At 43.8% G+C, this 12,135-nt stretch overlaps 1 protein-coding gene across 1 annotated transcript in view; it reads left to right on the top strand.

The window, feature by feature from the left end:
• Positions 1–9,437, top strand: part of LOC131664287 (angiotensin-converting enzyme) — a 30,741-nt gene extending 21,304 nt beyond the window's left edge. Inside the window, exons 12-13 of the mRNA XM_058935260.1 lie at positions 6,935–7,101; positions 7,581–9,437. Of these exons, the coding sequence (XP_058791243.1) occupies positions 6,935–7,101; positions 7,581–7,720 (307 nt within the window). The 3' untranslated portion in view covers positions 7,721–9,437. The remainder of the gene's footprint in view (positions 1–6,934; positions 7,102–7,580) is intronic.
• Positions 9,438–12,135: the final 2,698 nt, after the last annotated feature.

The following is a 12,135-nucleotide window of genomic DNA, read 5'->3' as shown; positions in this document are numbered from 1 at the left end:
ATTTGTCAATGTTTATACAGCAAATATATTTGCCGTAAAAACACTTTAAAGCGTCACAAATTTTTGATTGAATAATTCAAATAATACGTGTGTACTGTGACACGCTTTTAATACAACATGTAAATTGATTCGTTCGGCTTGAAAATTGAAGGGAAAACATAAAAAAGCTGAAAGCAATCGTTGTAACTGTTTGATTAATTTACGCAACACTTTTATCAACTCTTCTCGAAATTATCTGTCTTACATAAGTGTAGCAATTTCTACGCTCCACTTCAATAAATGACACCCAATCGTCGAAATTACTATACGGTTAGCGGTCATTTGCAAGCACCACGTTCCATGTCCCAAATCTATGTAACGTAGAACATTGCAGCGGGGCAGCCGCGCGATCGAGCCTATTCTTTTCGTTTTCTTCAAAGCGACTATAATTCATCGCGAGCATAACAATTATTGTTGCGGCAACAACTGAACGATCGTCTCTTTGTATCGAGGAAAATGCTATAAAAGCCAATGAGTTCGGTGAGCCACGCACTCGTACGCGCTTATTCATCTTGGTGTGGCAACGACGTCGGATCGAATTAGATGATCCTGACATTGCGCCGGCGCGCGGCTTTATATCGCCAAATCGTATAATCAAGATATCACGACGCGAGCGTGCAAGCTCGCGATTATTTTACCCTCGCCGTACCATCGCGCGTCCATCAGAGCGAAATCGCACGCATTTGACGCGCGAAAGGCTACGCGCTCTACTTTTCACCCTCGCGATTCGCGCTCCGGTAAAATTCTCGCGGTTGTTTTGCTGGGATAATAGAAAAATGGGCCGTTAATAACCATTTCGTAATATTTCTGCCGTTTGCGTATCTTTCGCGGTAGCGCGCGTAAAAAAAAGCGTAGCTAGCTTTATTTGTCGGACGGTTTTATTGACGAATAGGATGCTGCTATTCTTTGTAGCTTTACGCGTTGTAGGTTACCGTGATTGCACACATTGATGAAATTACTCTCATTTAATATTAGGCTAATGTCGTTCGATGTACACTTAGCTTCGATAAACAGAAGAACTGCAGTATGATTTTATTCAAACTTTGAATTGTTCATTGTCGACGCATAGATTATTTCTCAACGGCAAAAATTATTTTGACAAAAAACGATTAATTTATCTGCAAACTACTAGAAAGTTAAATTTGACAAGTCACGGGTAGCCTTAAGTCAACTTCAAAACACAGATCGATTTCAAAGTATATCTCACACGAGTAATTGCCGGTCATACACTCTCGCTTCGAAAGATTCCGACACGCTGTGCAAAACAAGATCCATAATCCAATCGCGTCTGTAGAATGCGATTTAAGCCAATTAATCTGCCGTTCGTCAGTAATCCCATATCCGTCTGTATCCAGATAGGCTTCCGCTGGTACAATGCGCACGTACGCACACCCACACACACGTGACCGTATTATATCTGCGCACCAACTTGTTACGCAATCGATCTACATTATATCCGATCCATTACACAAGTTTGGTGTACATGTCGATCCCGTAAAAAGTGAAATTTCGTGGACGGTTTCTGTCACGGTTTCCCAACGAGCGGGTCGAGGGAAAAAAGAGATAGGCAGCTTTTTTTTGTATGCGCAGGGCTTCATCAGGGCGTGAACCTGGTGTTTCGGTTTTAGGTCAAGACGAGCGATCAAAGAACAAAAAAGCACATAACAAAACCCTCGTTCGCGTGCTGTCTGTCTGATTCGGTTACATAATGAACCGCGTTGAGAAACTTCGTTTTATCTGTGTTAAATTAGTATCCCGGCGGACTCGCCGCAGCCGTCGTTTGAAGGACGTTATATACGATCGAAGGTCAACATCGGGAAAGTTCTGTCAGTTTTTCGGCTGGCCATGTACCTTAGGATTCAATAGAGCGATCCCAGCGCTTTGCCGCTGATTATGTGTCTTCGAATGAATTTTCGTTTCAGATATCCTCGAGAGAAGAGAAATGGAATACCTGGGCATTGCGGCGAGCGATTAAATTAATTTTGCCGGTATTTACGAGTTCACGCCCGGAACTGGTTTTTTTTCTTTGGAAAGAAAGTTGTTGCTCCAGCCTGTCCCGCGCCGTTCCTCATCTCCTCGCTTCCGCCGCATATTACTAGTCCGTCCGGCAGATTAACACCGTATCAACTATCGGAAGCAACGAATTGACTACTATGATATCCTTTCTCTCTCTTTCTCTCTGTCTCTAACGCCCCTTCAACCTATAATAAGTGTCCGGTGTTTATCACGATGAACGCTTAACTTGTGCAAAAGAGAAATGCGCGCGTAATACGATTGGGCAGTGGACTTGCCACTGAACTTTAGCCATGGAAAAGTAACGGGTCGATATCGCCTCCGAGGCGTCCGATTATTAAGAAACTAAAGAAAAGATAAAAGAAATTACGCGCGAGCGTCAGATTAAAATCTGCGGTCTACTTTGCCGCAGAAACGTTGATGAGCTCGAGCCGCTGGTTTACGCCTTCTTCGACGAGTCCCATCGTTGACTCGACATTTCGCCCGTGACACCCGAGTGAACGTACACGTCCTTGTTGCGACGCTCCCCGCGATGACGAGCTTTCCTCGCTCTATCGACAAATCCGTACGGCGACTCCGGCGCAAGGTCGACTTTGAGGCCGCGCGATTAGAAACGCCAAAGTGAAACTTTGCGCCGGCGCGCGACGACGTCCGAGTGCGCTCCGTGACGTGCGTATTGGCAGCGGCGCTGGCGGCCGGTCGGTGAAAAGCTCTCCGCGCGCTTATCCCCGCGGCTCATCGTTGAGGAAGTAGCTGCTGTAGTACGTACATCGTTATCTTAAGCTCGAGATCTCGGCGCAAAACGAGGCAACGCTGATGGCGCAACGAAACGACGCAACTACGTGCGAAAGTAATCGCTTAATCCTCGGAGCGCCGCGTAGCGTGTATTGTCTCTGGGTTCTCGCTCGACGCACATATAATACCGTTTAAACAGCGTTTTGCTTTTGGAAAAGAAGTGAAAGGTGTGAATATGCGTATGTACGTATCTGTATCGGAGCAAAGCGCTAAACAAAGAAAAAAAAAAGTAGCGGAAGAGTTTTTTAGCGGCAAATAACTCGGTTGTGTAAGAGGCGCGTGCCTCGATCTAATACTTGGGTGTTATACACTTTAATGAAATTACAACTTTGTGGCAGCGATTAAAATGCCGCGGGCTAAAGCCATACGCGTGCGCGATCGTATTGCGAAAAGTGTGCACGGTGGCGTGCGCCACATTGACATCGAGCGTCGGCTAATTTTTCGGCGTGTCGTGCGCCGGAAAGTGCTACCACCACATCACGGGCATCCGAGTCCAAGTGCAGCACGTGAGAATTGATTGCAGATCAGCGAGGGCACACGGAAGGCAATAGCTAGTCATGTCTTCGTTGGACAAACTGATCGATAGGCCGCTGTCCGCGTTGTAATCTTTCACGCGAACGCAAACGATCCTGAAGCTTACGCCTGTTATTAGATATTAGTGCGGGCGATCGGCGCCGGCGTGCTTGTCTCGTTAAAGCCGTGCTCGCGCTCGCTCTACTCGATAATGCCTCAATTGAGCTTTTACGTGATTTTTCAAGTTGAACACCATGAAAATTCGTACTCGAGCGCGTGACTAGCGGCTCCCTCAACGATAAAAACGTTAGACGGAGCGTGAGGGACATTTCATATATATGCTTAAGAAGATATTACATATAGACAAAGGGTTCTCACTGGCCGCGGGAATGGAAAGCAATTTTTATCCGATCGATCAATTCACAGCCGCCGCGGCTGCTACCGGCGCACACCGACAGATTTTTATCGGCTGGCTCGCTGCCATGCAAATTCGCGCGAGCGCACGCTCGCGCTTTTGTCTGTCTGTCGAGAAAGAGATTCGGTGAGCGGTGCACCGCGAGAAACTTTATATCGCTCCCCGCCGAATGAGCTACCGCCTATGTAGCTGCCTTTTCTTCTCTCTCTCTCTCTCTCTCTATTCGGCTTCTCAAATCGTTATGTCACGAGCTTCGAGCTGCCGCCGTCGCCACTGCTGCTGCTTTTGCCTGCAGGAAACGCGATGCGAATACGCGTGCCCGCCGCGTCATTACGTAAAATTGATTTCCGAGAAAAACATTTGCATGCCAGCTTTCGCGGTGATATTAAGTCTGCCCGCGCGGAATTCAATTATTCGCAATCGATTTATTCGTGTTAATTGGGTTTCGGGCTTCACAAGCACTTTCCAAGGACACATGGAAGAAAGATCGTTTTGTTCCTAGGGCGCGAAGCAACTCGACTTGAAGCTCACAAGCAAAACGAGACGTTTACGTAAAGGTATCAAGTGCGGTGCATTGACATTCGATGATTAATCATTTGATCAAGTTCGCGAGCGAGTTTTTTCATGTTTTATTTATTTTTTTTTTTTATGTAACTCGTGCAGGGGGAAGCAACGAAAGCAATGGTTGCGCAATATGTCTCTCACTCGATTCCACGCGCGCACGGTTATCGCGGCCGAGTGAGCAGAATCGTCCACCTGGCGCGTCGTAACTGCAAGCACCTGTCAATTGGAGCAGGATGAAAACGACGTGATCGCGTTGATTTTGTTTTCGTTCGCAAAGATGCCATTTCGTAACGGAGACGATACACTTATACACTCGCTTACGCGGCATGGACGCATTATCCGCTTACCGAGCGGGTCTTGTGATTTTGCGCAATTTGCACGCGTCGTCGAGCCCCAGCCCTGATTATATACGCATTTTCGAGAAGAGAAATTGTTGCGTTAATGTAATTGGAAGATTCTTTTTTATGTAGGAAATCCGGCCGAGGAATAATGGTTTTATTGGAAAGATTTGTGATAAGAGCATAGTCAAAGACTTGATTGAAAGTTAACTGCTAGTTTAGCGGGTAAGCCATGACGTGATAACTAGTTATCCTGAAAACCGATGAATTTGGACTGCGTTAGTACTCGTGTATAGAGCGCGAATATTTTTGTTGATTGACGTAAAAATTTCGGGTTGTGCATAATTCTCCGGGTGAAATTTTTAACTGTAGAAAGCCGTTATAATAGTGTTCTCTTGTGGAATAGACAACATTCCATCTTGAAATTATGAAATAAATTTAATACAAATGTAGCAGCTTGCTATGTGAAATTCGCAGAAAAATTATTACATAAAGAGAAAAAAAACTTGCACTTTAATGGAATTCAGCAAGTATTTCGCATTCAACAACGAGCGCAAATCAACCATTCCCTTTCTTTTCCTTGCCACTGGATTAATTTCATTTGTAAAGAACAATGAATGGAAAATTTCTTACGAGTCAATATAGTGTAAAAAGAAATGATCAGAAATCATTAAAATTTATAAAAATTTAATTTAACATTTACTCCGCAACTTATTTATTTGAATAACAGCATGAATCAGACATACAACAGAATTTTTCAGAACAAATGGATGAAAATAGTCTACAATTCAGTTTTTTGGAATTGCTTTGCTGTATATATATTTATAAACTATGTTACTTCGAAATCACCGTAAACACGGCACATAACAATTACGGCGGCTTATCGTGAATCGATTTCAATCAACGTGAAAGCTCCCATAGAGAGAGAAAGAGCCGATCACACAGATCGTTCGGTGAATGGGCTTTGAAATAAAAGCGTCGAGTTGACTAATGAAATACACGCAGATACACTGGTGTGAGTGATGTATCCTCGAGATAAATATGCAGCCTTGGTCAGATCCGACGAGAGTGCGAAAGTCTGAGCGGCCTCTTCGCGCAGGATACGCCACCCGGAGACCGAATGTATCCTTACGGCGCGCGCAAAAAAATGGCACAACGATAATCATCGAATAACCCTCGCGGCCGAAGAGCGAGTGTGTTGTACGACGGTTGCGCAGCAGCCCCGCGATTTCGCCTACGCGCCGGAAATTATAGGCGCCTTTTGCCGTAGACTCAGTTCTCACGGGCGCGGCGAAACTGCAGCTTGACCGCCTTAGCCATATAATCGTCGCGATGCTTTTGATTTACGAGCGTTCCTTCGGTCGTTGCGAACATGCCGATTCGCCAATTGTCCCTTCTAAGTGTGCACGCGCGTGCGACTGTATACCGATAATTTTGCCGTTTCGTAAAGTTTGCCGTTTGACACCGGCGTATAACTCATGTCCGACTTCCTGCCTCCTTAATAACAGGCTCTTAATTCGCCCGAGCTAGAGATTAATCTACTTTGTTACCGGAAAATTCATTGTCAGCGAGACGTTTTGCTTCCCTTCGATTCTTTTTCATATTTCAGCACCAACGTAACGACGTATTACGTTATGCAAGGTCCTTTTTGTGTCTTTCTCCTCGGCCGCACTTTTGATGGCATGTCACAGCGAGCGTTCTAATTGAAATGCAGGACGAGCGCCGAAAACGTGTGGCGCGCTGCCGGAAACAACGAGAATGCAGGAGAAAAGAAATATGTTTTGTTGCAAAGGAATACCTTTGCTAGTGTTTTCTCCTTGCTTCGAGCGTACGGAGTTTCTTTTTACAACGAAATTTCAATTGGAAGAATGCACTTTTTGCATTGAATCAAAGAGACCGACGCCGTTTCTTCTTTCCGTTCGACAGCGTCGTTACGAAACTCATATATATTGACGCGAGATTGGTGGCATCCACTGAAATGCCATCGATCTTATGAATTGTTGGTAACATTCGAGATACAGAAATATGCAGGCCGGATGAATAATTGCAATTTGACGTTGCGAAATACCGATTGACACGTCACGTAGAAAGTCATAATTAATGAGAATCCCCGAAACGAACCGACAGTACCCTGAATTCGTCGCCGATCGTAAAGTCGATTCCGAAGATAGCGATAAGAGCGCACCGAGGAAGGTCGAAAAGTGCCAAACTGAAAACAATGATTGACACGAGAGTTTCAATCGCTTCTTCTCAACAGGAGGCTAATGGAACGCGGCGCCTCGCAGCCCTGGCAGGAGATTCTTCGCGAGGCGACGGGCGTATCACGGCTTGACCCATCGGCGCTGAGGGAATTCTTCCGTCCCCTCGAGGAATGGCTGCACGTCGAGAATCTGCGGACGAACGAGCTCGTAGGCTGGACTTACGGTAAGCGAGACCGAGCACGCGAATTGGAATCTACGTCCCTTCACCTATTAAACGGCTTTATCTCATCTATATAAGTGTGTGCTTCCTGCGTTACGTAACACGCGATCTCGAACTAATTAAATCGACAATTTGCACCCATTTTCCGACAGACACAGAATGTCCGAGAAAAAAAATAGGTCGATAGAGAAATAAAGTGTAGCACCGACCTGGAAAGACACGCCAAAATGCATCGACGCGTAATTGTATACATCACGAGAATTTCTCTCTTAATTATCTGACATAACGGCGATGTCCTCGTTATCTAATTAACCGTCTTTCTGGCAGCCACCGTGGCTCGGAGACCTGCCAAATATTCTCTCTTTTTTTCCATTATTACCAAGCAAACAGTTTCAAACTCGCCGCAATAAAATTCTTAAAATCTGGGCAACAAATTTAATGCAACAGAGGATACATAACTCTGGTATATTACGATGTTACAGACGGCGACTACTGCAAGCGTAGCATTGAGACAGCAAACCTGCAGGTGTATGGCGCCGGTTTCTACGGCGCCGGTGCTGCAGATGCTTATACTTCTTCGTTCTTCATGATTCTACTAACCCTGGCCTTATCCTCGTTCTAAACGGCGCTGCTACAAACTTATTGTGTCATCGATCATCTTTTATATTCTCGTTGCGTCAGATGATAATGATGATGATGTACAATGTATTTAAGAGAGAAAGGAGGCTATACGCACTGTTTTTAAAACAGTGGCGATTTTTCTCCTTTTTATGTAATAGCCGGACAGTGTTTGCAAGCATTCGAGTTTGCTTTTTGGCGTTTGTGCAGGACGAGCTTATTACGTATTACGTGTATTCGGTAAAAAAAAATTAAGGATATCGAAGTTCTCAGTTACAATATGAATCGACGACACGGTAACAAAACTCGATAAAAAAACCAGCAATGAAGATTTGACGAGTGACAATTGTAAAATAATTATCGCCGAGAATATAAAAAAAAAAAATAAGTCGGTTGCGCGTCTTTGCACATTGGTATATACGATTTATGTCACATGTTATGCCTAGAATACATAGTCTCATGGAATGCGGAACTGGCGCGAGCTGTACAGCTCTCTTTACACGTATATATCACAGAGTAGGCATTATTCGCAGTGGCAATGGCACGGCGCGCTCCTCCGAGAGATTTACAAATTGCGCGCGCCTTCAAATGTATATGCGCGCGTCGCTCTCTCGCGCTAATTGAACGACGCGCGCCCAGGTCTTTTAATTAAAGTTTTAAGCTATAAACAGATCGATGAGCCGCAGCCCACTTTCAACTGCAGTCCGTGTTTTTGTTTTTCTTCTTTTTTTTTCGGAGGAAAGGATTGTCGCCAATTAGAGCGTGGTTATTGAACGAACGTTTCAAAGGTCGACCGGGTTGGAAAGAAAGAAGCGCAAGCGGTCGGCTGCCTCGAGAAAATGGAATGAAGAAAGAAAGAAAAAAATGTCCGACATTATTCAAGTTTTTTGTCCCAAGCGGCAGAGCTTTCGCAATCGGAAGTGTCAGGCGCGCGCCGCCGCCGCCGTCGCTCTGCGCGGAGCGTTTGGACAATGCAACACTCGCACGCACGCGTACACCGAACGCGGGGCGACTTTCACCCGCGAAAATCAAGGCGACGCGGTAAAGTATATCCGGAACTCGCTGCCAAGGACGCCTATCGTCCAACGATATCGACAAAACCTATAATACCATTGCGACAGACACACTCATGCGAGAGTGCGAATAATAAACTGACTTGTTTGGTCTCACTCTCTCACTTTTTTTGACGCAATATCGCAGGGAGCCGCGGTCCACTCTTTACAGCATGTATATATATATATATATATATATATATATATATATACATACGACGAATGCAGTTACGAAATATAAGAGTGGAGCGAATGCATCGCGAGCACGGCGTTCTTTTTTTTATCTCGGGCAGTCCATCTATCGTTCGATGCATGCGCGCGTAATCTCTCTTTTCGCAAGGGGTACAAAGAGAAAGAGAGAGAGATAGAGACTACTGACAGGTGCGGCTCCTTACTCTCCTGAATGCACACTTCGCGAAAGTCGTCGGCTCTTTTTATTTCTTAGACGATCCGGTACAGTCTTAACACATTACTTTAAGATCCAAGACAATATTTGTATTTTTCTCCTTTCATATAGATCGTACCCGATGTAAATACAAAGCATTAGCGTTGTCTTGATATTTCAACCCGTTTGTTTTATCGTAAAATGTAAAGATTTTATTATTATTGATGTACGTTAGAGTATGATTATTTTATCCGATAAGCTTTAGTGAATAAAGTCTCGTTTTCGACAAATCCTGTGGTATCTCATTTATTTCGACTGAAGTCCGGACTATAATGTCGCAGTAAACGTCTCTCGAAACAGGTATGTCAAGTGGCAGCTCTTTTTTTTTATTTCGTAAATGTCATCTCAAGAGTACCAGCAGCATGGCGAGTACGTGCGCGCGACACGAGCAAAAAGAGAAAGGGCCCGAAAATCGACCTTCTCAAGGCTCTCGCTTACCGGAACTTGTATTTGCGAAAAGCCGCAGTGGTGCAGGGACCTTTTGTTATTTGTTCGCATGCCGCCGTCGACGTGTAATTTGCACTTGGGAAAAGCAGACGTGAAAAATCGCACGGAGCTTGTCATTTCCCTTTGTTTTGCGATGTTTTTATTTGTTTTTTGGAGCGTCCCAGGTATTCGGGTTAGGAGATGATTTCAAATTAATGATTGAGATTTTCCGTGATAAGCTTTATCGGCACTACAGACTTTATTAAAATGTGAAAAGATTTTCAGCTTGCTTGGAGTGTTAAAATAATAACCAAGATCTATTTCAATTTTTCGAGGCTCGCTTCAATTGGATCCGAATGAAAAATCTTCTGCAGTCGTAACTTTTATTAAAGTGGAAAATATCTCACTCGCTGCCTCTTATGTGCGCAATAAAATATATACGACGCCAGCAATATCTTTATTACGATCTAAATTAATTTTCAAAATCAGAAGATTGCCACCGTGCCAGAGCTGTGGAAATATAAAGATACATATACAGGATTAGTTAAGTGTACGATTAGATAACAATTTCAATCGTAAGCGAACATTAACAGCGGCCTCGACACTTGAACTCTGAGAGTACGAGAGCAGCGGCAGCTCTCTCAAGGGTACATATCGTGAGAAAACCCGTAGTTGATGTCGCAAGCTCACTCGCGAAACCGATCGTTAAAACCTCTCTCTCGCGCGCGCGATGTAACTCGCTCCTTTTTTTTATCAGGATTACGTCCGGAGCTGTACTTTCATGCTCAGCTTCATCGAGCTACGAATTTTTATCAGGGCCACTTTCAGCACTATTAGTGGGGAAATCAACTCAATGCCGCGGGTGTAATCGCCCTGAAAGCTTTTCTTTTATATATATATATATATATATATATATATATATATATATATATATATATATATATATATATATATATATATATATATATATATATATATATATATATATATATATATATATATATATATATATATATATATATATATATTGACAGATTTATCGCTCGCCCCCATTCTTTCAAGTTTTTGCTTTTTTGATGAGAATTTCGCAAATTCGAAATTTAACTTTCTATCCTCTTTTCAAACCGTAGAGGTGCGCGCGCTCGTTGCATTGTTTGCTCTGCAACCAATTAGAACGATTGGCAATATTCGAGCGTCCCTAGATGCCGATAAACAACGGCTAAAAAAAAAAATAGATATATATAACAAGCCTCACGTCACACTGCTGACGTGTCAATTTGATCAAGGGGGAAATTGACGAGAAGCGGGCTGGCTCCCTTTGCGCACTACGAGCAGAAATGAAAAGAAATGAAAAAAAAGAAAAAGAATAATAGCGAGGAACGTGACGGGAATATCCGGTGCTTTTGAAATCGCAAATGAGTGCATCGTCGGCTGGGCGACCAACGAGATAGATTGCCCTGAAGCCTTCCCCCCCTCCCTCCCACTCAATCATCCCATTACAAACGCTGCAGCGGAACCGCGTCCTTCCAGTCTACCAAGCATCTGCCTCTCTCGTTGTCAACTTCGTATCACAAAGAGAACTTGTTCCAAAGCTTTTCGTCAATAGGGATTGTTACATGCTTGAAAAAGGACGGATTTTTCCAGCTTTCGCATCTCGCGCAGCTAATTGGAGAGAGGCTTCATTAAAATTTTCATGGCGTCTAAATGCGTGTTTGTCGTCACACGAAAAACGATTACGATATCGGGAAATACATTTTCCATCTAATGACAGCCGTTGAGAAGCTACCGAAGGAATTTTCACTGGGTTTCCATTGCAAGTGAGCACGTGACCCCGTTTCAATGCTTGAGCGCTGCACATCGAGCGATATTGCCAATATCCTGTGACTAATAAAGTAGCCAAGTGAAAATTTTCAATTATACATACGTACGTACGCAATGAAATGCCTTTCTATTATCGTGCGCTACTGCCTGCATTCGTCATCGAACTGCCGCTCTATCTATGACTGAATATCAATTGACGACGAGTTATTCCATCGTTAAAATCCATGCGCTCGTGCGAGAGGGAAAGCCTAGGCCTTGATTAACTTCGAAGGCCATGATGCGTTTTATAAATGCGGGAGGGAATGAAGTTATAGCGTCGCGTTAATCGTCATCTAACTCTCTCCCCACTGCTCGATATCTCACACAGACGCCACCACTTGCGGGATCATTTCAACGGAAACAGCACAATTGACTGTGTTCTGAGTTGCTTTCACAGGGCACATTGCAGTCGAAAATAATATTCATAAAACTCCGCAGTTGATGGCTTGAGAATCGAGTAAATATTTTGTTGCAAGTTTTAAAAATAGCCTGTCACTAAGATATCCGCAGTCAAAATATTCTTCTGCGTAAGTGATTTAAACGACCCACTGGTATTTTTATTTTATTTGATTCTTGCTAAAAAATAATAATGATAAACGTGTTGCGCACGAATGAAATTTTGACATCGTTCTTTTT

Source organism: Phymastichus coffea, unplaced genomic scaffold (assembly GCF_024137745.1).
Source record: "Phymastichus coffea isolate CEN01 unplaced genomic scaffold, Cenicafe_Pcof_1.1 PCOF00043, whole genome shotgun sequence".
NCBI classification, from domain to species: Eukaryota; Metazoa; Arthropoda; class Insecta; order Hymenoptera; family Eulophidae; genus Phymastichus; species Phymastichus coffea.
Note: the sequence above shows the minus strand (reverse complement) of the source record. Positions and strands in the feature narration are given on the sequence as shown.